The 20898-nt window shown below is 38.5% G+C and overlaps 1 protein-coding gene across 1 annotated transcript in view; it reads left to right on the top strand.

The window, feature by feature from the left end:
- Positions 1 to 20898, top strand: part of DDX10 (DEAD-box helicase 10) — a 199064-nt gene that overhangs the window by 105196 nt on the left and 72970 nt on the right. Inside the window, exons 14-15 of the mRNA XM_075713234.1 lie at positions 9727 to 9840; positions 12065 to 12226. Coding sequence (XP_075569349.1) covers positions 9727 to 9840; positions 12065 to 12226 — 276 coding nt within the window. The remainder of the gene's footprint in view (positions 1 to 9726; positions 9841 to 12064; positions 12227 to 20898) is intronic.

The following is a 20898-nucleotide window of genomic DNA, read 5'->3' as shown; positions in this document are numbered from 1 at the left end:
GCAGGTTTTCGTAGCTCCTCAACTCCACATTAATGTGTTATGGGGTTTGGGTTGGGGTTGGTTTGGTTGGTTGATTGTTTTTGTTTGTTTGTTTTGTTTCATTTGTTTTGGTTTGGGGTTTTTTTTTTGGAAGTGACAGAACAAAGATGGCTACGTTTGAAGTAATTTGTAAATTGGTTCAATATCAAAGACATGTTCATGCTCTTATTTCTAATTTGCCATGTTTTGCTGGAAATAGCATCTTCATGATGGCCTTTTCTTGCTCACAAAAATGGAAGCTCTGGAATAGGAGGGTAAATAGCAGTCAACAAAATCATGTTTTTTGCTTGTTAATGGCTGTTGTATGAGGAACACTCATTCATTTACTAAGATATAATCTTCAGCTTAGGATAACTACAAGCAGTTCATCTACTTCTCTTGGGTGTAGAATTTAATGGTTACTGTGCATTTCTGTTGGATTTTACCAGAGGAAGATTGTGTTGTAATGATGCGTTACCTTGTAATGACAGGGAGGGGAAGAATGAAAACATTTTATGTCTTGATCTGGCAATGCAGTTACTAGTGGTATTAATCACTACTGTATACATCTTGTATATTTTCAGTCTGAGGCAGTCTTTGAGTTATTAGGATATCTTAGCTTGTATGTGTTTCTTTGAAATATATTTTTCTACCAATTCTAGTCCCAAGAATAAACGAAAGCTGTGTTAATATGTTTGGTTTTGAATTACAGTCTTCTGGGATGTCTTTATCTTCGTTTAGTCAGGCATACTCAATTATAACTTAATTTGCTTTTTGCCTAGGAATATATAAAAGTACTTCACTATTCTCTGATACACCTTTCTTTTAAATGAACTACATGAGAAGTCATGGTCCTGTGTTGCTAAAGGCCTAATGCTTTAGAAGGGGATGTCATTGCTGCTCACAGGTAACAGAGATTTTTGGGCTAATGCAATAGCTGTGCTGAAAAATTCTGTGGTCCAGTGCAATAAATAGAGACACTTTTCAGAGTGAGATATTATCTAATTACTATAACTCACAAATTTCTTAAATAGTAGTTTTGTCCATATTAGATCTTATAATGATAAACTTAGGGTTCCCCCCCCCCCCTTATTTCTTACATAATATTCTTATACTTAAAGATTTGGAAAATGAGGTGCAGTGATTTTGCAGATCAGTGACAAAAACTGTTGGCATATGCAGATACTAGAGTTGTATGTACAATTACATAATTTATAGTACTCAAATGTTTGTTTTGTGGGCTGGGGGAGCTTGGCTATTCACTAAAGCATTCTTTAAAATCTTACTGTTCTGTGGAGGAGTCAGGGATATATATTAAATGGAAAAAAAAAAAAAACAAGGAAAAAAAAGAAGAATGCAGAGGGAGAGAGAAAAATAAGGAGGAAAAAATCATGAAAAATTGTGCAGTGCTGCTCATTCATGATTTCTTCTGGTATCGTGGGATTTTATATCAGGGTAAAACATTAACTTTTTTTTTTTCAAAATAGGAAATGAAAGCAATGAAAATTTTTTTCAGGGATAGAAGGATACAGATGCACTTTTTTCCCCCCAGGATTTAAATTTGTAGATGAGAAATGTTGCTGTGAGGATACAGGAACTGTATTTCAGAAGACATTTCAGAAGTAGGAATAGTACCCAAGCATTTCTAAATTACCTGTAAAGAAACAAGAGGAAATAGTTAAAGCAGAAGTAAACCTCTTAACTGAATGAGGGTAGAGGGGTGTATGGAATAAAAAAAATCCTTTCTCTCATCTAAATTCATAGTTTGAAGTGCAGAGCTACTGATGGAACCCTGAATGTTCTGCAAAGATAGTTTGTTTTGAAAATGCTGGTGTCTTTGCCATTGTTTAGATGGTTTTGATTTTAAAATTGTAATTCAAATATTAAGTTCAGTAATTTCATGTAAACTTTGCCTTATCAACATCTTTTTCTTAATCTTTGCTTTTTTTTATTTACTTGCTAGGAAGAGAAACTTCAACCTCTATCTCTGTTTAGCCTTTGCCAAAACTCCCAATTTTAAGTCTTGATAGCAGCTGCTGAAATAAACAGTCAGGTATCACATGGAGTATGCATTCATTCATAGAAAAAGCGTAATAATTCAGTAGAAAATCATTTTAGTTGTTTTCAGTGTTTTAGAATTATTCTAGAGTTAACTCTCGTGTCAGTTAGAAATGGGAGTAAGATTTATCATTGAAGAACCATTTAATAAAGATTTCTGTTCTTAAGCTGGGTTCTTGTCTGTGGTTGGAGAGAAATACTGGGCATGGAACCATTTACTGGCACCTCTTTTTTTCTGTTATTATAGTCTATATACAAGTAAAAATTATCTCCTAAATAAATACCTTTTTTAAATACAAGGAATTGTAGCAAATACCTGTCTAAACATAGAACCAAGCTCATCATGTAAATATATTGCAGAAAATTCCAGTTGTTTTAGCAAGTTTTAAGTTGGCAAGTTTTTTAATCCTCACTCTTGCATTTTGTGTTAAATACTGAGATTTTAATCTTAAGTTTAGTTCTTTTCAACTTTCATGGCTTAATTTAATTTGTTCTATAGAAAGTAATAGCATGTTGTTTACTAAGACATCCTCCCTAACCAAACTGTTGCACCCAAAACACAAAACTCTAATGAAATTCAGATTCAGATGTAATCTTCCATCTTAACGGTAATCAAAACCAAAGGCAAGCATCATCTAAGCGTGTGGTTGCTACAGTACAGTTCTGTCTTTGCTATGGTTTCTTGTGTCTGTTGCTGTTTCTTTGATCTGAAGGGCAATTTAAACGGGAATGATAGTTTGGTGAACTGCTGGTCTTGTGGTCTTTGTCCATAATGTGGTTAGCAATACTGAATGGTGGTTATTAGAAGCTTTTCTTGTTTCCTCTGTTTTTTCTTTTTTTGATCCTGTTGCTGTGGTTTTGAAAGGATTCGTATCTATGCTATTCTATATGCGAAGAGTGCTGTTTTTCTTTTGAATGCCAACCTGGATTTATCCTTATATTCACAACTGTTGCTGTAAAAGCCATGATCAGTTCTCTGTGTAGGTTGTTCTACCTTGGAAAATGGTCTCTTTCAAAATCATCATTCTTTCAATAGGTTTGGAAAGCAAATAATGCATAGATGTAGAAAGTAATTTAGCTGTCCAGAATTTCCTTGTTTAAACTGTAATATTGCATAAGGAATTACCAACCAGTAATTTTAACTTCGTGCTTTTTCAGTATCTTGGTTGAAATCTTGCATGATGCTAGTTAAAAAACCCAAAATGACACAAAGATAACGCAGTAACACCCTGAAGAAAAAACACTCCAAAACAAGAATCCCATCAATCCACCCTTTTAATTTAACCACTTGAAAAGTTCAAGATCATGTTGCTCTTGATACTTGACTGATGTGCTTTAAAAGTTCATAGAGAAGCAAACAGAACAACATATAATGAGTGCTGGTTTTGTCTTTTGAGTACCAACCTGCCTACTTCCGTATCTTCACAGCTGTCGTGGTAAAAGCTGTGCGCACTGACATATTTAAATACTATGCAAGTTGGTTGGATAGTGTCTGTGAGTTTAAGCTTCCTAATTTTTAACATTTAATTAAAAAAACCCCAAACCTTAGAATATTTCACCAAAGCAAAATTAGCCTCACTTGTATTACATTAAAAAAATCCAACACATGTTAACAAAAGAAGTTGGTTTTCCTAGGAAAGGCTGGAGGAGTTGTGTTGTAGAAGTGGAGGGATGGTTTGAAGAACTTTGCACTGCTGCTTCTCAGTGGCTTCGGCTTGTTCTGGTGTTCACGACAGCGCAAAGCAGCCTGTGGCTTGTGAGCAGTCAGCAGAAATCAGGAAGGACTGAAATAGCTTTTGTTGCAGAGAAGTGGGCTGGAAGTTAAAATAGAGACCACCTAGCTAGCACAGATCATGAAGGAAAGCAGCATCCATATGTGTCCTTGGGTCATGCCGCATCCTAGGATTTCTGCTTCTCTAGTCCTTTTTACTCAATGGGAAGATAGGTGGCTGGTTGAGTCAAATTGTATTACTAAGAGGAAGCTTTTGATGTTTAGAGTTTCGTAGGTGTTTGAAGTAATATGGACTGGACTTCAAAGTCTGGTTATTTTGCTTCTGTGAAGTTTGTATCTCACTGCTGTTTCTATGTTTAGATATTTGTCAGGAGGAGTGAAAATTTCTCTATCCTCTAGCCTTATCTCCACTGTAGGTAATCAAAGCCTTGTAGTCTGTGTTTGGGAAGTTTATGGGGTTGAGAGGTAATGCTCTATGGTTAGGCTGCTTTAAACTAGTGGTTGGAGGATACTCAATCTTCTGAAAGTTTTGTAGTGCCTGCCGGATGAAAACCATGCCTCTGTGCCCTCCAGGGCAGCAGTTGCTGTTGAATTCTGGGTAAAGTAATGTAATAATGTTGGGAGAGACTGAAAAATATTTGCAGCTACAGCACCATTCTTCCTAGGAATTGTAAGGTATAAGCAGGGGGGAGAAAGAAAGCCCACAAACCCCCTAGAAAATGGGGTAATGCTTGTTATAGATGATGCAGTAATGCTTGTTATAGATAATGGGACTGGAAAATTGATTATAACTTTTCTTTCTACAGATATTTTACCCCACCACAATAATGTAGTTCTGTCTTTAGACAGCTTCTGTAGTGAATATACTGTGCTTGCTTTCACAGGCTTGTTGAGTTGAATTACAAAAGAAATTATAGTTAGAAACAAAGAAACTTTACATTTGATGATTTGTAACACTCCAAAGGTCAAAGCAAATATGTTTGTCTTGGTTACGGTAAGAGACTGTAAGTGCTTTGATCCTGAGTTACTGAGGATTACATACTCAGTCTAAACTATTGACTTTAAAAATTGTATTAATAAGAAAAAATATTCCATATTAGAATAGCAAAATTTACTGACATTTGTGTTTCTGATGCCCTGTCTTTTCAGAAAAAAATTGTAATTGAAAAATAGTAAATCTTATGTCTTAAACTTGTCAGTATCTTCATTTAGAGAACCTTTGTCATAGATTCAGCTAAGAATATCAGGTCTTTTAAGCCAGAAAAAAAAAGCCTGCTTTTTCTTGAGAAAAATAGAAAAGAACTTGCATATTAGCTGTATTGTTTCTGATTATATATCAAAATGTTTGAATCTTCTGTGCTTCTAAGAGCTAGTTTTTATTCTAACTCATTAAATAATCCAGCAAGCCAGCTGGCATGTGCATGTGCAAAAGGAAGAAGAAATTTAGGCTTTTGATTAGTAACAATAGAAAATCCCCCAACCATGCAGCTGAGCCTGCATTTTATGAAATTTTTATAAACTTGCATGACTCTCAACTTCTCATGCTTAACTGTTATATACCATTTTAAAGAGTTTTATTATCACTCTGATCTTGTTTAATCAGTTTAACTATTGCCACATCTTCATAGAAGACAAGGTGAGACTTGAGGGCCTATTTTATTCGGCATAGGGAAAAATGTACGCACTGGTGAGCAGCAGGCAGCCTCTTCTCATTGACAGGGAAGTGTGCGTGCACCGGCTGGTGCTTTAACTTGTGTTACCCACTTCAGTTCAGCCGCAGAATCCCTTTGATATTTAACAGCAACATGAAAACCTGTGCATCAGGTCTTCAAAGATCACGCATGCCCGCTTTGTTTGGATTGACAGCTTATTTGATGGTATAATTCAGCTTTAGAAACTTAATTTACTGAGGTAGTTATTAGTTGAGCAGGTTTTGATACGCACTGTTTTCATAGAATCATAGAATCATTTAGGTTGGAAAAGACCTTTAAGATCATCCAGTCCAACCATTAACCTACACTACCAAGTCTACTCTAAGCCAATCAAGGGTAGACTAGACTAAACCATGTTCCGAACTGCCACATCTACCCGTTTTCTGAGTGAACTGGCCAGTGTGGAGAGCTGCTACGCACTTCCAGCTTGCTTTAAAATGCTCAGCTCCATGCCTTGCTCTGGCATTAGGGGCAAGGTGTGGTTGTCAGCAGAAACCCTCCATTCACTCATGTCTGCTGATGTGACAATGCTTCTGCCTGCAAAGCCTGTGACCCCAGATTTCAGCTGTTTACTGAGCAGTTAGAGAGGAGTCATTACTCCTGCCACAGTTGTATTCTTTGCAGCACTTGAGGTTAACAGATGGAGGAGATCTTTTGGCAGCCTCCAGCAGCTGGTGGTGTCTGCTGGTGTGGTGAACTCATTGTGAAGAAAAGAGAGGAAGCCATGAAGAATGAGGGTTAAGTGCCAACCTGCTGCTTCTAAATTGTCAGGTATCTTCTAGTACAAAAGATGAAAATGGGAACTGAGTAAGCAGAATGGCTTGAAAAGGCAGGGAACTGGGGATTGGCACTGAAGGTTAGGAAAGCCTGAGGTCTGCTATCCATTGGTATTATGCTTCTTACAATGGATGAATCAGATCCCTGCTTGGTGGGCAATTGATGTTTCAATGTAGCCATTCAAATATGGGGCCCAAGCAAAGACAGGTGGTGGCATTAGGAATCTGGGTGAGGGCATTAGGTATTTGGGTGAGGGGGTTGCAGGGGTGGCAGGCATCGGAGGAGGCCATGAGGTGAGATGGATGTAAACAACCTATCCTGCATCAAGACTGCAGCCAGTTGGAGGAACTCCTGGCTCAGATACACTGAAGATAGAGCGGTAGCCACTGGGGCAGGAGATATGGGAAGAGGCTCTTGAAATGCGGGGAGTAGATGCTCTGAAAGGCACTACTGAGGACATGCGGAGGGAGAGACTTAGGCGACAAGAGAGAGACTTCAGGACTATATAGGGACTCCAGAACAATGTGAGAGAGCTCTCCACGAGAGGACCAAAGCAGCATTTGTGGGACCCCACGGTAGCCCAAGGACTATATACACGCCATGGCTGACCTGCCTGACTCTTCTCCTGGACCATGTAGCCTTCCCCTAGGGACAGGGAGGCCTTGTGAGGAACTGCTGCAGTAACCCACCCAACTTCCCTCCTGGGCTGCACCGCTTGTCCTGCTGAACTGTGAAATCACGTATTATGTAAAATTGTGCCTACATCTGTGATTAAAGTGTTTTGGTATCTGAGACCATTTGGTCTTAAACTGTGATGGTCAGTTAGGAGATGGTGTCTGAAGCTGAGGGAGCCTTGATAGCCATTGTCTTTGAAGTGTGTTCAGTTTAGTAAAGCAATGAAGGCATCCTAATAAAACCCGCAGTTTAATTATCTATGGTGTGTGTAGAGTTTTATACTAATAGTCTTTCCTGTATGTTTTTTAAAATTCTGATCTCTTAGCTTTCCTTAATGCTGCATATTGTAAATCTACCAAATTCATACACTGATCTTATATTATGCTTTTTAGGTGTATAGTGAGGGAGTGTAGCTTCCCATTTGTTTCCTCCTCCTCTTTGTTTGGAAATTTTGCCCTACCCCCCCCCCTTTTTTTTTTTCCCATGCTACTTTGCGGCATCAAAATACTTCTCAAAATCATGCAGAGGAGGGAGGGAGAACAGGGTACAACTGGAAATATTTCCTATGTATGCATGCAAAGACAGCCCATTGGATATTTGTGCTCTTTAGCCAGGAAAACCTTTTTTAAACCAAGAAATGTAAACAGCTGAGATTCACATTTAAATACAATTTATGAAATATTGATGTACCAATTTGAAACTTTCAGTCACCTTTTTTTTTTTTACATTAGCATATTATGCTGGTACCAGTAATACTGGCAGTGCAGAAATGAGAGATTATTTTAAAAAAGAAAAAAAAAAAAACCCCCAAACAAACCCAAAAGCAACTGGGATAGGAAAATGTTGTGGTAGTGAGAAGTATCACCCTACCACCTTGAAGGACATCTCTTTTTAAATTCTTCCTCTGGAAAATTCCTGTTGTTCTATTAAGTAGTCCATATTTTGCAGTAAGGGTTTTATGCTTATGCAGACTCTCAAACAATTTGTGTTTGTGGATGAGCAACAGGAATGAGGGAATAGCACAGCTTTCTGAGCTGTTAAAGATGTGCGTAGGACTTGTTAGTAGTAGCTGCACAGTGCAACAAAAATCGTATGACCATACTGAGGACGTAAATGCTGCTACAGTTACTATTTTCTATAATAGATATGGTCGTTACTTGATAACGCAGCGCAGTAGCTGTCACAAACCATTTTTCCTGTTAGGGAGACTGTAATTTTTCTCTTTTATAGTTTGTATTTCAGTGCATTAGTGTGCTGACCATAATGACAGTGACTTTCTGAGTTAATTTTTTTTGCTTCCTTTTATGGTGGATTTGGTGTAGAACATGAAACTGATTAAAATGACCAAAATAAAGATAAGGGAAAGAAGTTCAGTTTTTCCTTTTTCTCTCTGGTTGCTTTGACCACTTTCTATTATTTTTCAGACAGTTTAGACAGTTTAGTGAATGTTTTTCAGGCACTTTTTCCTGAGTAATGGAGCTTTGCAGTCTTTACAGGATGATGAATGAGTCGTGGGTCGTCTTCTATGGAGTCTCCGCATATCCCTGCAGAATATCTTTTGCTATAGAATCCTTCCTACAATGGCAGTTATTGCTTAAAATGTCCTCTGTGTGTTTGGTGTCCCGGTAGATGCCTGAACACATATGGCCTTTGTTCTTGAAAGGAGAACTCTCAGAAGAAGAGCTGGAGGTCATGAAGCTCCATGATCTTTGGTTCCATGATGTTACCACCAGATGGGTGGCTCTGTGAAACCTGTGTGGGCCATCTGTGGATGTGACAATTTATTTTCCACTGTATTTTACAGAATTAATTAAAAGGGTCCTCCCAGAGTTGCAAACTACCTCCAAAATGTGAAAATACTCTGGATAACTCAAAAATCTCTGTCAAAAATAGAAGTGACCTCTTATTTTTATCGGCAAAGTTGTGCACACAAAAAATAAATGTAACTTCAGTATCAGTGTGTTTTATACAGTGTGTTTTGCTGATAATATTTGCTTTTTCTGATCAGTGTTGCTTTCTCAGTGGTAGCCAGGAAAGAACAACCGCAACCTCTTGGAAACAGTGTTAATGTCTGGATTTCACAATCTCTGCTGACTCATTTATTAGTTTCCCTGGCATCTTCACCACTTTGTTTCACTACAGCTTTTTTCCTATGATGCTAATAACTTTTGTGATTCTAAATGTTATTTAATGCAAAGTGTGGCAAACGTCTCCTAGCAGTGATGTTCCGCATCCTGATGGGACTGCAAGGAACGAGAGTTATGAAATAGGAAGGTTCTTGCATGGCCCCTTGTGCCCTTCATTGACACAGAAATAACTCAAACTGGTGTGCTGTGGTGCCTGCGGACAACATGATGACAAGTGAGATGAAAGTGGTATCTGATCAGTTGTAGCTAATAGCTTCAGTCATTTATACTGGATTTCTTGTCTGATGAGGCTTGCTAACAGTGTAAGCTGGTGAATCTACTGTCCTTGTCCCAAAAAGGTGAGTGAGATTTGAATGTCAGGCATTCTGCTGCTGTTAGGATTTAAGTTATGCTGAATTGTTAACAGAGTAAATGAATTCCTCATGATATGGCCTGCTTAAAACACTTTAATGAAAAGGCCTGTTAGCTAATTTTTACTGGAAATTACTCTTACTCATGTGTTTTAGGAATTATATTTTAATACATCTAATTGCTTTTCAGAACGTTTGAGGTATATACTCTGTGAGTAGGAAAAACCCCATAAGAAATCTCATTTTCTTTTATACAGAATGCATCGAAATCAAAGATGAAGAAAAAAGCAACTAAAATCCAAGAAGCCAGAAAAATCTTGAAGAAGAAATTTAAAGTCAACACAAAAATAGTCTTTACTGAAGATGGAGAGGTAAGATCAATTGAAAATAACTGTTATTTTGGCGGGAACTGAATTTGTAGTTTCTATAAAGACAAAAGTACTTACAGTTTATATCTGTATAAAAAGATATGCTTTTCAGAAGTGTGTGTTTTTTGTAATTGGTTTAAGTTTTGCAAAACTGTTCAGCTTCCATACAGAATTCAGTTCCACTGTGAAAAAGAGAAATGCTGAGCAGCAACCTCTTCTCACCTTTGTATGTGTAAGATACTTACATGAGAGCAGTTAGTGGATGCACAGAACCGTACCTCTTTTCTGCCTATTGTCTTCAATTTCAGGTGGAATAAAGAGCCTATTTTTTCCTCACAGAAATGTAAAATTATTTTCCTGTAGGTATTTGCCAAGCTTCCCCAAGTCTTGAGTTAATGTACTGGAATGAGAGGAAGTCCTTGGTTTTCTTTCCAGCATTCACTATTGCAAGTGTTGTTAGGAAAGCTAAGGAAGTACCAAATTTTCGCCTACTGGTGCTGATGTGGCAGTGCATTGAAATATGTCAGTAATTTATGCCAGTAATTTAATTAGATCTTTTAATAGCCTCTGGAAAAAAGGAATGATTTGGTACAGAAAGGAGCTATTGTGGATGCTAGTCACTCTAGGGTTTTGTTGTGGCGATAACCTCACTAGCAAGTCTCCAAACTTTATAAATTTTTCTAACATTTGATTTCACAGCTTCAGTTGCTGTGTATGTTGTTCTGCCATTTCCAGTGTTAAGAAAAAAGTGGTTTGGTTTTTTTTTTTTAACTCCAGATTAATTTCAGTAAGGCATAAACTGAAAGAGGGGTCACCTTTAGAAGTATGTAATTTACTTTTGTGAACAAATAAAATATAGCATTTTATATTGCAGGTGAAGGGATTATAGCCATATAATTACTGACATTAGACAAAATTTAAAAGGTTTTAGAGATTGACCTATTGACTGGAAATTATTTTCAGATATTTTTAGATATTCAAAAGCTGTTGTCTCATCTTAAAATACATATGCAAATGTTTTATGTATCCATGCAATGAAGCAAAAAGGACCACGGATGGAGGAAAAGAAAAAATAGCACAAAGATTATAGTTAGAAAAGTAGCACAATAGAGAAAGGGTGACTTACTTAAGGAAACAAAGTTTGCATCTATGGTGGTTGTTCCTGCTTTTTTTCCTGAGCTGTGTAAAACTGCACTTTCAGGTTTTACTGTCGTACTCCACATGCTTCTCTCTGATAAAATAAAACTCCTTTAAGAAATGTACCTTCCTAGAATATACAAGTACACAAAGTCCTTTTTACAAAAGGAAGTGGAAACAGTAAGTTGCATTTGTCAGTATCCAGGTGAATAACACCCTGTGTGCATTAGGGAGTCGTAAACTTGTTTGGTTTTGCATTTGTATCTGAAAGACATTCTATATTTTCTGCCATATAGTTTCTTTTTAAAAGTTACTACTCTACCAATCCATAAGCAAGAATGTTTTTTGCAGAGACTACTCCCAGCTGAAGTCTGCTCATACCATGAGGTCATAAGATAGGTGGGGATATTTTTTCGTGAATATGTAGTTAGTCTTTGTCTTCAGTTTAGAGTTTCAGATATTTAAGAGAAGCTGGATGTGTTCAGCATGTCATCCACAAGTCAAACTTGAATCATCAAACATTTCCAATCCAGTTTTTGTACAATAACCAATTAAACCTTCCATATGTGTCCTCCATGCTTCCCCCACAACATGAACCTGCAGTCATGGTTTTTTGTATACTATGTGATGAAGGCTTCTTTCATTTTTCTCTCAGTTAATATGCTGGAATATTGATTGTTTACATGAAAATATACTGTTTAGATTTACTGGTGTTTTGTTCTGTTGCATGTATTTTGGAGTCATTTCTTGAAAGCAAATACCATTTTTCTCACAAAATGACTAGCAGGATTATAAATTATTTGTTTCATTAGGCAAAGAGAGAAAAATAGGGGAAGAAGTTCAAGTGAATCTGTTAAACAGTAATATGATGTAATGGAGACATAATTTTCAAATACTCATTTTTGACTGAATATGTTGTTAAATAAGGTATCCCATTTTGTATTGTGCAGAAGTTTTGTTTGTTTCCTTTGCAAATGGCCTTTTTGTTTAGTCTAGAAAAATAGCGTATTGGAATATTCAGGGCATCAAAACTTGGATGTGGAAAAAATTATTCTAACCATTATTTTTCTTGTTGGCATGTATAATTCAGTTAGTGCAGCAGTGGCCACCTGTGCAAAAATCCAGTTTTGCGAAAGCAGATGAGGAAGATGATGCCAGTGGTATCAACTTAGATAAAGCGAAAGAGATACTGCGGGAAGAAGACAAATTTGACAAAGAAGAATACAGGAAGAAAGTAAAGGAAAAACATAGGGTAAGTTGATTTCTACCTCAATTACTGAAGTGCAGAAATAGATACTGTGATATAGAATCATAGAATCGTTTAGGTTGGAAAAGACCTTTAAGATCATCTAGTCCAACCATTAACCTAACATTACCGAGTCAATGGATTGCTCAATGAGGAAAAATACTTACTGTATTTCTGAAATAAGTGTAGTACAAGTTCATTTAAATCCATCAATTTTTTGGGGACTATATTGCACACAGGAAGACTGTTCTGACATAAGTAGCTGGATAACACAAAGCCTTATGCAATACCAGTTGTTGGTAACAGTGGAGCTTTATTTACAACTCCAAAATCTGGTAAGAGTTTAGTGGGAGCATCTTTTTTTTTTTTTTTTTTTTTTTAAATTAAGCAGCGTTCAGTGGAAGGGTTTGTTTCATAAAAAGAAAGTGTTGTTTGGCATACATGTTCTAATATGCTGAAGATATTTAGGGGGAAAGGGAAGTGAAAGAGTGTCTCTGAAATGTCTTCAGACTACCGCTTGCTCAACATTCAATATTACATTTCAGGTAGGCAAAAGTGCTAACTTTTTGCATCAGTGTTATTAGGGCTATCAGAATTTATTTCATTAATTATTCAGTGTCATATAATTTTGGCTGTAATTTGAAAATGTCAGTATCTGCAGTCTGGCTTCTCTCTGGCATTTAAAAACCTTTAAATTGCAGACCATAAGTTTGCAGACTGTTTCTGTATTATTTGTCATGGACCAAAGCAGAGTTTTCTGACCTTGTCACGTAGCAGTCATACAGAACACAGCTTGGATGTCTTTGAGTTCAGGGATCGTTCTGTTAGTCATTGTGAGAAGTGTTTGGATTTCTCCAGATAACAGATAAATGTGAGATTCCAGGACTACATGTTATTAAAGGCCTGCTTTATACTCAAAGCTTATAATTTCCAAAGCATTAAAAAGTGTTGTTTTATTGCCCTGCTCTGCAAATGCTGACTTTATCCAGTTTGACTTTATCCACTGATTGCTAGTGATAACTGCTAGATGTTGTAGTGTCTGTTAAGGTTTGTATTTGAACAAAATAATTTGGAGGGGGTTTGTGAAAGCTTCACGTTGGGTTTGGGCACTGCAAGTATTCAGCTAAAGTCAATGCATACTACACACATACAATTTGAAAGTCTGCTCCTATAGTCCTGTTATAGTCATTTGATGTCTACAAAAAAATCTTACCTCTTCTTTAGCAAAGTGTTGCATTTGAAAGTAGCTGCAAAGGAATAATATTTTCTGTGCTATAGGTGAAATCATAGTTGATTTTACAGAAAACAACACTACCAAATTTCAAGGATGCAGCTTAATAAGGAAGGAGAGACTGATTTACGACTTTACAATCAATCTGCTATTCACTAGCAAATTGATATATTTTGAGTGATGCTGTTGTATATTTGACATCAGACTTCAAGGATTAAATACTTCATCAGTTGATCTGTTAACACAGCTTCATCATTATAATGCTGAGGAGAACAAATGACTGATCAGATATTTACTTGCATTAAAAAAAAAATATTTCAACTGTGGTGATACTATGAAAAGAGCATGCCTCTTTTCAAAAGTGGGGCAGACAAAATGAACAGGACTGGCCACATGATCAATGTCATGGAGGTGTTTTTTGTAATTACAGAAAGTGTAAAGTTTCTTGTAACCTGCCTTACTGCATCAGTGTTTTTAACATTACACCTAATTATTATCCTCTATGAAATAAAATAAATGAATGGTAGTATGACAAAAAGAAGGAAATATATTTTAAAAAGGCTTCTGATTGATGTACTGTGAAATATGTGTCTAGTTTTTAGGGCTGCCTTACTGCATTCAGTTATTGCATGCACATTCAGATTTTTTATTTGTGGCTTAACAATTTGAGGTGAAAAATGCTTCGTATGGTAAATTCTCTGTACATGAAGTATTCAGTTTCCTGATTGTCATTTAATTTTTGAAATGGTCTTACAAACTGTTTAGTATTCTAATTTTTCACTTACCCAAATTTAAAGATGATGAAACTTACAAATTCATTCTATGTATAAATTAATACAGGCTATATAAGGTAAGGCTGCCACACAGATTTAATGTATTTCTATTACTCTACCTTATTAAGTCATCCTCTATGTCTGGGATTCTTGGCAGTCAGTTGTTGCTGCTTAGGAAATAGCTGTAATAGCAATAGTTGGGAAAATACGTCAAGTCCTCCTTTCTCTTGGGTCATGTTAAGCTGGTCTAGTGATCAGAAGATCAACTCTTCCAGTGACCCATGAAGAAGCTACATTGTTATTATGTGGGGCAGATATTATTCCATTTTTTCTTAACAGAAGATATGTAATTAGTTAAATTCACACTATAGGGAGAAGTGGCATAATTATGGCATAATTTAGAAATCATAGATAAGTGTCATAGATTAACATTATTTTACTGTATCCCATTTCAGCCATTGGTTTCTCACTAATACTTTCTGGGAATTTAGTGCATTGCCAGTGGGGCAAGTCATAGAATCACAGAATTGTTTGGGTTGGAAGGGACCTCCAAAGATTATCTAGTCCAACCCCCCTGCAATGAGCAGGGACATCTTCAACTAGATCAGGTTGCTCAGAGCCCCGTCCAACCTGACCTTGAATGTTTCCAGGGATTGGACATCTACCACCTCTCTGGGCAACCTGTTCCAGTGTTTCACCACCCTCATTGTAAAACATTTCTTCCTTACATTTAGTCTAAATCTACCCTCCTTTAGTTTAAAACCATTATGCCTTGTCCTATTGTAACAGGCCCTGCTAAAGTTTGTTCCCATCTTTCTTATAAGTCCCCTTTAAGTACTGAAAGGCTACAATAAGGTCTCCCTGGAGCCTTCTCTTCTCCAGGCTGAACAACCCCAACTCTCTCAGCCTTTCCTCATAGGAGAGGGGTTCCATCCGTCTGATAATTTTTGTGGCCCTCCTCTGGACCCACTCTAACAGGTCCATGTCTTTCCTGTACTGAGGGTTCCAGAGCTGGACGCAGTACTGCAGGTGAGGTCTCATGAGAGTGGAGTAGAGCGGCAGAATCAGCTCCTTCGACCTGCTGGCCATGCTTCTTTTGATGCAGCCCAGGATGTGGTTGATTTTCTGGGCTGCGAGCGCACATTGCTGGGTCGTGTTAAGCTTCTCATCAACTAACACCCCCAAATCTTTCTCCGCAGGGCTGCTCTCAATCCTTTCATCCCCCAGCCTGTACTGATACTGGGGGTTGCCCCATCGCAGGTGCAGGACCTTGCACTTGGCCTTGTTGAACCTCATGAAGTTCCCACAGGCCCACCTCTCCAGCTTGTCCAGGTCCCTTTGGATGGCATCCCATCCCCCCAGCATGTCAACCACACCACTCAGCTTGGTGTCACCTGCAAACTTGCTGAGGGTGCACTCGATCCCACTGTGTCATTGATGAAGATACTAAACAGCACTGGTCCCAGTACAGACCCCTGAGGGACATCACTTGTCACCGGTCTCCATCTGGACATCTGGATGCGACCATCCAGCCAGTTCCTTATCCACTGAACAGTCCACCCATCAAACCCATATCTCTCCAATTTAGAGAGAAGGATGTTGTGGGGGACCGTGTCAAAGGCCTTACAGAAGCCCGGACAGATGAGATCCATAGCTCTTCCTTCATCCACTGATGTAGTCATTCCATCATAGAAGGCCACTAGGTTGGTCAGGCAAGACTTGCCCTTGGTAAAGCCATGCTGGCTGTCCTGAATCACCTCCCTGTCCTCCATGTGGCTTAGCATAGCTTCTAGGAGGATTTGTTCCGTGATCTTCCCAGGCACAGATGTGAGGCTGACAGGTCAGTAGTTCCCAGGGTCCTCCTTTCTACCATTTCTAAAAATGGGTGCAAAGTTTCCCTTTTTCCAGTCACCAGGGACTTCACCTGACTGCCATGACTTTTCAGATATCATGGAGATCGGCTTGACAACTACATCAGCCAGTTCCCTCAGGGCTCTGGGATGCATCTCATCAGGTGCCATAGGCTTATGTATGTTCAGGTTCCTCAGGTAGTCATGAACTTGATCTTCTCTTACAGTGGGAGGGACTTTGCTCCCCCAGTCTCTGCCTTGCAGTCCATCCACTCAAGAGGTTTGAAAAGAGAGGTTGCCGGTGAAGACTGAGGCAAAGAATTTGCCTTTTCCTTGTCCGTTGTTACCAGTTTGCCAGTCTTGTTCATCAGGGGAGTAGGGGTACGCTTTCTTTGACCTTCCTTTTGTGGCTGACATACCTGTAGAAGCCCTTCTCATTGTTTTTTGTGTCTCTTGCTAAGTGCAGCTCTAGCCGCTCCTGGGCCTTCCTGACCCCATCCCTACACAACTGGGCAGTGTCTCTGTACTCTTCCCAGGATACCTGTCCCTGCTTCCACTGCCTGTGCATTTCTTTCCTTGCCCTTTAGTTTGGCCAGCACGTCCCGACTCAGCCATGGCAGTCTCTTGCCTTCCTTGCCTGATTTCTTACACCCAGGGATCAAGAGCTCTTGAGCTCTATGGAAAGCATCCTTGAAGATCTGCCAGCTCTCTTCTGCTCCCTTGTCCCTGAGGGCAGTTTCCCAGGGGGTCCTATTGACTAACTCCTTCAAGAGTTGGAATTTTGCTTTCCTAAAATTCAGGGTCCTGACTTTACTCTTTGCCTGACCCATATCCCTGAGGACTGCGAACTCCACCAATGCATGGTCGCTGCAACCCAGGCTGCCTCCAGTCTTGATGTCACCGATTAGCTCACTTGCATTGGTGACCATCAGGTCCAGTATTGCATCCCCTCTGGTAGGGCTGTCTATTATCTGGCTTAAGAAATTATCCTCATCAGTCCTTCATTAACAAAAGAAAAAGGGGAAGGGAAAAATTTGCCGCACAGTAAAAAGGAATTACGTGGCCACTGTCACAGTGACTCCGCAATGGCATTTAAAAATTCTCTCACCTCATAAGGTTTCCCTTCCCAAAAGATAACATAATCACTCCACTGCAGATACTTAGTTGAATTTGAATCTTTGGCTGGCGTCTCAGTGTTATGAAGGAAGAGCTACCCAAGTCCGTGTATCGTGACTGTGCTGCAGAAGCCCGATCCAGGTGCCTGAACACTGTCTGAATTTGCTGCTGAAAGTTTGGTTGTGTATGTAAGCCTGATGGTCTAGTGGTATAAGTTATTTATTAGCGTTACTTGGAGGGAGATGTGACAACTCTGTTTCTTGGTTTTCCACCTTGATTACTGAATTCTCCTACAACTCTTTCTCCTTCCTAGCTTTTAGAAAAAGCTGTGGTTAAATTTTTCTGCTCTGCTTTTTGCTTCAGATTTCTTCAAGATCTTTGCTTAACTTTTTCATCAATTTAACTTTCTTTTGTTCCTTCACTTTCAGCAAGTTTCAGATGTCTGTATCTTGATTCATATTTCCTCCTCTTAATTCCTTTTCTTCCTACTGCAGCTGATGCTTGGTGTAGTTTCCTAGTCTGTAATTTTGGCAGGTTTTTTTTTTTCCTTTAAATCAATTTTTGAAACTTGCTAACTCTGTTGAAGTTATTATATAGGTAGATGAGAAGACCACTAGAGACAAATGTGGTTTTGTTTTGTATATAGCAAATGTAGCAGTCTGCTATATGATTAGGTACATCAGTAATCAAAAAGTCCTCTGAAGGTGAATATATGCTAATCCCTGAATTCTCTACAATGGCTTTAAAATGGTGACTTAGAATAACAAAATAATTTACAGAAGGCTGTGAAAGCATATGTTGTTTCATCCAGTTTTTTATATCTTGCACATGGGTTCAGATTTTGATGTAGATTGCGAGTGGATGTAGAAAAAACACTGTAGAAAAAAAGTGTTCTTATAAAGCTTGTAATTTTGTAGGTCATCTTCCATTGAGAATCCCCCTCTTATGTTTTCTTCAGTATAATCTTGAAGATAAAAGATCTTTTGGGGGGGGGGGGGGGGGAATTAACTTCTTAAAATAAAACCTTAGGTGAATATGGCCTGTCCGCTTAATATGAACTGTCCTTGTGAAACTGTTTCTGATGAAGAGCAGAACTATTCAGAAAGTATCCACAGGCTATTACTTTTAAATCCATTTGTGAATGTCATTTAAATGAGCACAGTTTTCAGTATGATCAGAAATATGTTTTGGTGCATTCATGAGAAGCCTGGATTAGATGAGATGTGTGTTGCAGTGCCTTAATGCTTGTGGCAACTTGCAAAGCATCTACACTATAATTAGGTTTCCTTCATGAATCTCCCATTTTGTTATCCTCTCCTTCCTCTGAAAATGGGGAAAAATTGAAAATCAGATGGATAAAAATAAAAAAAAATCTGAGGTATAATTCTCATGTAATTAATGCTTATTGAAGTTTTGGAAGCAAAGTAAATTTTAGCAGTTGAGCACAAGGGAAAGGGCAATAACACTGATCAAGATGATGTGAAAAGAATTCTGCATTAATGGACATTTAATGACAGCCCAGCGAGAGGTATAGATTTGAGCTCTTTTGAAATGTGTAAAATGTTATAAACAACAATAAAGGGAGAAGTGAATAAAGTATTCAGAACATGTTTTTGCACTCCATTTTTCAAGTTTTCAGCTGAAAATGCACTGTTGTTAGGAGGAAAATAGTGGCAGAGAGGGATTCATCTCACTTCTTAATAACCTCTCTTTCTGTATACTAACCCAAGCTCAGAAAAATGCCCATTGGTGCTGAAGGAAAAATGAATAGGAGCCTTGTTTCTTACCTTACTTTCCAGCAAGGAAGATATGCTGGGAACTTGGGATGATCAGTGTGAGAAGATGGCTAGGAGTAAATTTTTTTTTTAATTTTATTTTATTCAGGTGGTATTAGTAGCAAACAAACCAAGGCTGTCATCAGGGGCCTGATACTGCAAGGTGCAGGGAGTACCTCCCTGGAAGAAGTTAAACAACCGGGGTTCTAGAGGTATGACAGCAGTTAGACTTCAGGTTTCAGGGGGGGCTTTCAGAAGATAGTGCTGTTGCTGGGAGGAAACCAGAGATATTTTGTGGCCCTTGTGCTGATGAAATGGTGCTGATTTGTACCACCTGAAGCCCAAATTTCTGTGGTCTCTTAGTTTTGCTGGAACAGTTCTTAATTCAGTAGAAAATACAGAACTATTTTAGAAACTGTATTGAAACGGAGTACCTCTGTTTGGTTTGTCACCTGTTCCCTAAATGCGTTTGTTAATGGGAGAGTGGATAGTTTTAATGAGGAGGATACACTGTGATATTTCATCCTTCGTATATTTGCTCTCCCAAATATTATTACTTACTTAACTCTTTCCAAGGCTAAAAGAGGAAATTCTTCATAGCAGACTTTATGGAAAGACATTTATAAAATAAAAGACTTGCAGTTTCAGGAAGAGTATACTTATCCCAGGGAATTTATTCAATAACTTAATGATTAAAATTCATTCCTGAAAATGGAAGATTGCGGACTGGTAAGGGAAGCCAAATCCCTTGGATTTCAACCCAGGAGGTTTCTTCTGCAGGTCTGTTAGATGGAGGCTGCTGCTGTTCCAGGTTACAGACGCAGCCCTAGCAAGGCTGCCCGTGTATTGCACAGATGTACACACACAATACACACATGGGTGGCCACAGAGGCAAGAGATGCAGAAAAGATACATGCAGGCAGCACTCACATAAACATAAACAGTACAGGCAGCACAAGCTTATTCCTTCTTGCTGGCTGATCAAGGTTGAAGTTTCTAGCAGAACTACCAACACCCTCACTCGCTTGATTCACAAGCACACTTACATTCACTGATCCCTTAAATAATAGTGTGGGCCCTAAGTATGTCCAATATCTATACCCATGCCGTACGGCTCTTACACAGTCCCTGGCCTTGACCTTGGGTCTTTCCAGGCGCTGGTCTTTCCACACAGTCTCACAGTGGCTTTCAAATATTCCCTAATAAGTTTGCTCTTTCCCATGAGACTGATAAACATAGGTAGCTTTGTTATCAGTTACAAAGTTCTGTGTGAACCTTCTCAAGGTTGCGGTTGTGTGGTTCCTTTAGTGTTCATCTATCAGTGACTTAGGAGTTCAAGTCTCTGTTACTGTCTGCCTTACTGCTTGTTAGGGTTAGTGTATTTGGTGTTCAGTTTATAACTTTTTCTCCTTCTTGTTTTTGTCTCACTGTTAACAGGATATCCTTACACCGCATTATTACATTCAAGGTATCCCTAGAGAGACCATCCATGTAGATTTAAACGTAGAGTCCAGAAGGAGTATTTTCTAATAATTTTTGCATCAGTATATAGCGGAGAGAGTAGGAGAGAGACTGTAACTTTATTAATTCTATATTAATTCACATACGGTTCTTTAGAATCTGGAAAGGATGCTTCCTCTAAGGAAGAAAAATGGAATTATAATACTAGGGATGATATAACAGCCTCAGTACTGAGTTTAGAGCTGATGCTTAAAAAGCATGAAGATTTCTGGGGGCATTTAGGGGAAGAAAAGATGCTATACAGGATATCTAGCGTGCTTGGAGAGAGCACTTGGAGAACTGTGGTCACCTCATGATCACTTAAAATCTGTATGAATTGAATTGATCCAATGAAAGATGCACCTGATGTAGGAACTTGCAAAAGAGATGTAGGTTCACTTACGAAGGAGGAATTGGCTTCCTTTACAACTGC

The sequence above is a fragment of the Pelecanus crispus genome, chromosome 1 (assembly GCF_030463565.1).
Source record: "Pelecanus crispus isolate bPelCri1 chromosome 1, bPelCri1.pri, whole genome shotgun sequence".
In the NCBI taxonomy this organism is placed as follows: Eukaryota; Metazoa; Chordata; class Aves; order Pelecaniformes; family Pelecanidae; genus Pelecanus; species Pelecanus crispus.
Note: the sequence above shows the minus strand (reverse complement) of the source record. Positions and strands in the feature narration are given on the sequence as shown.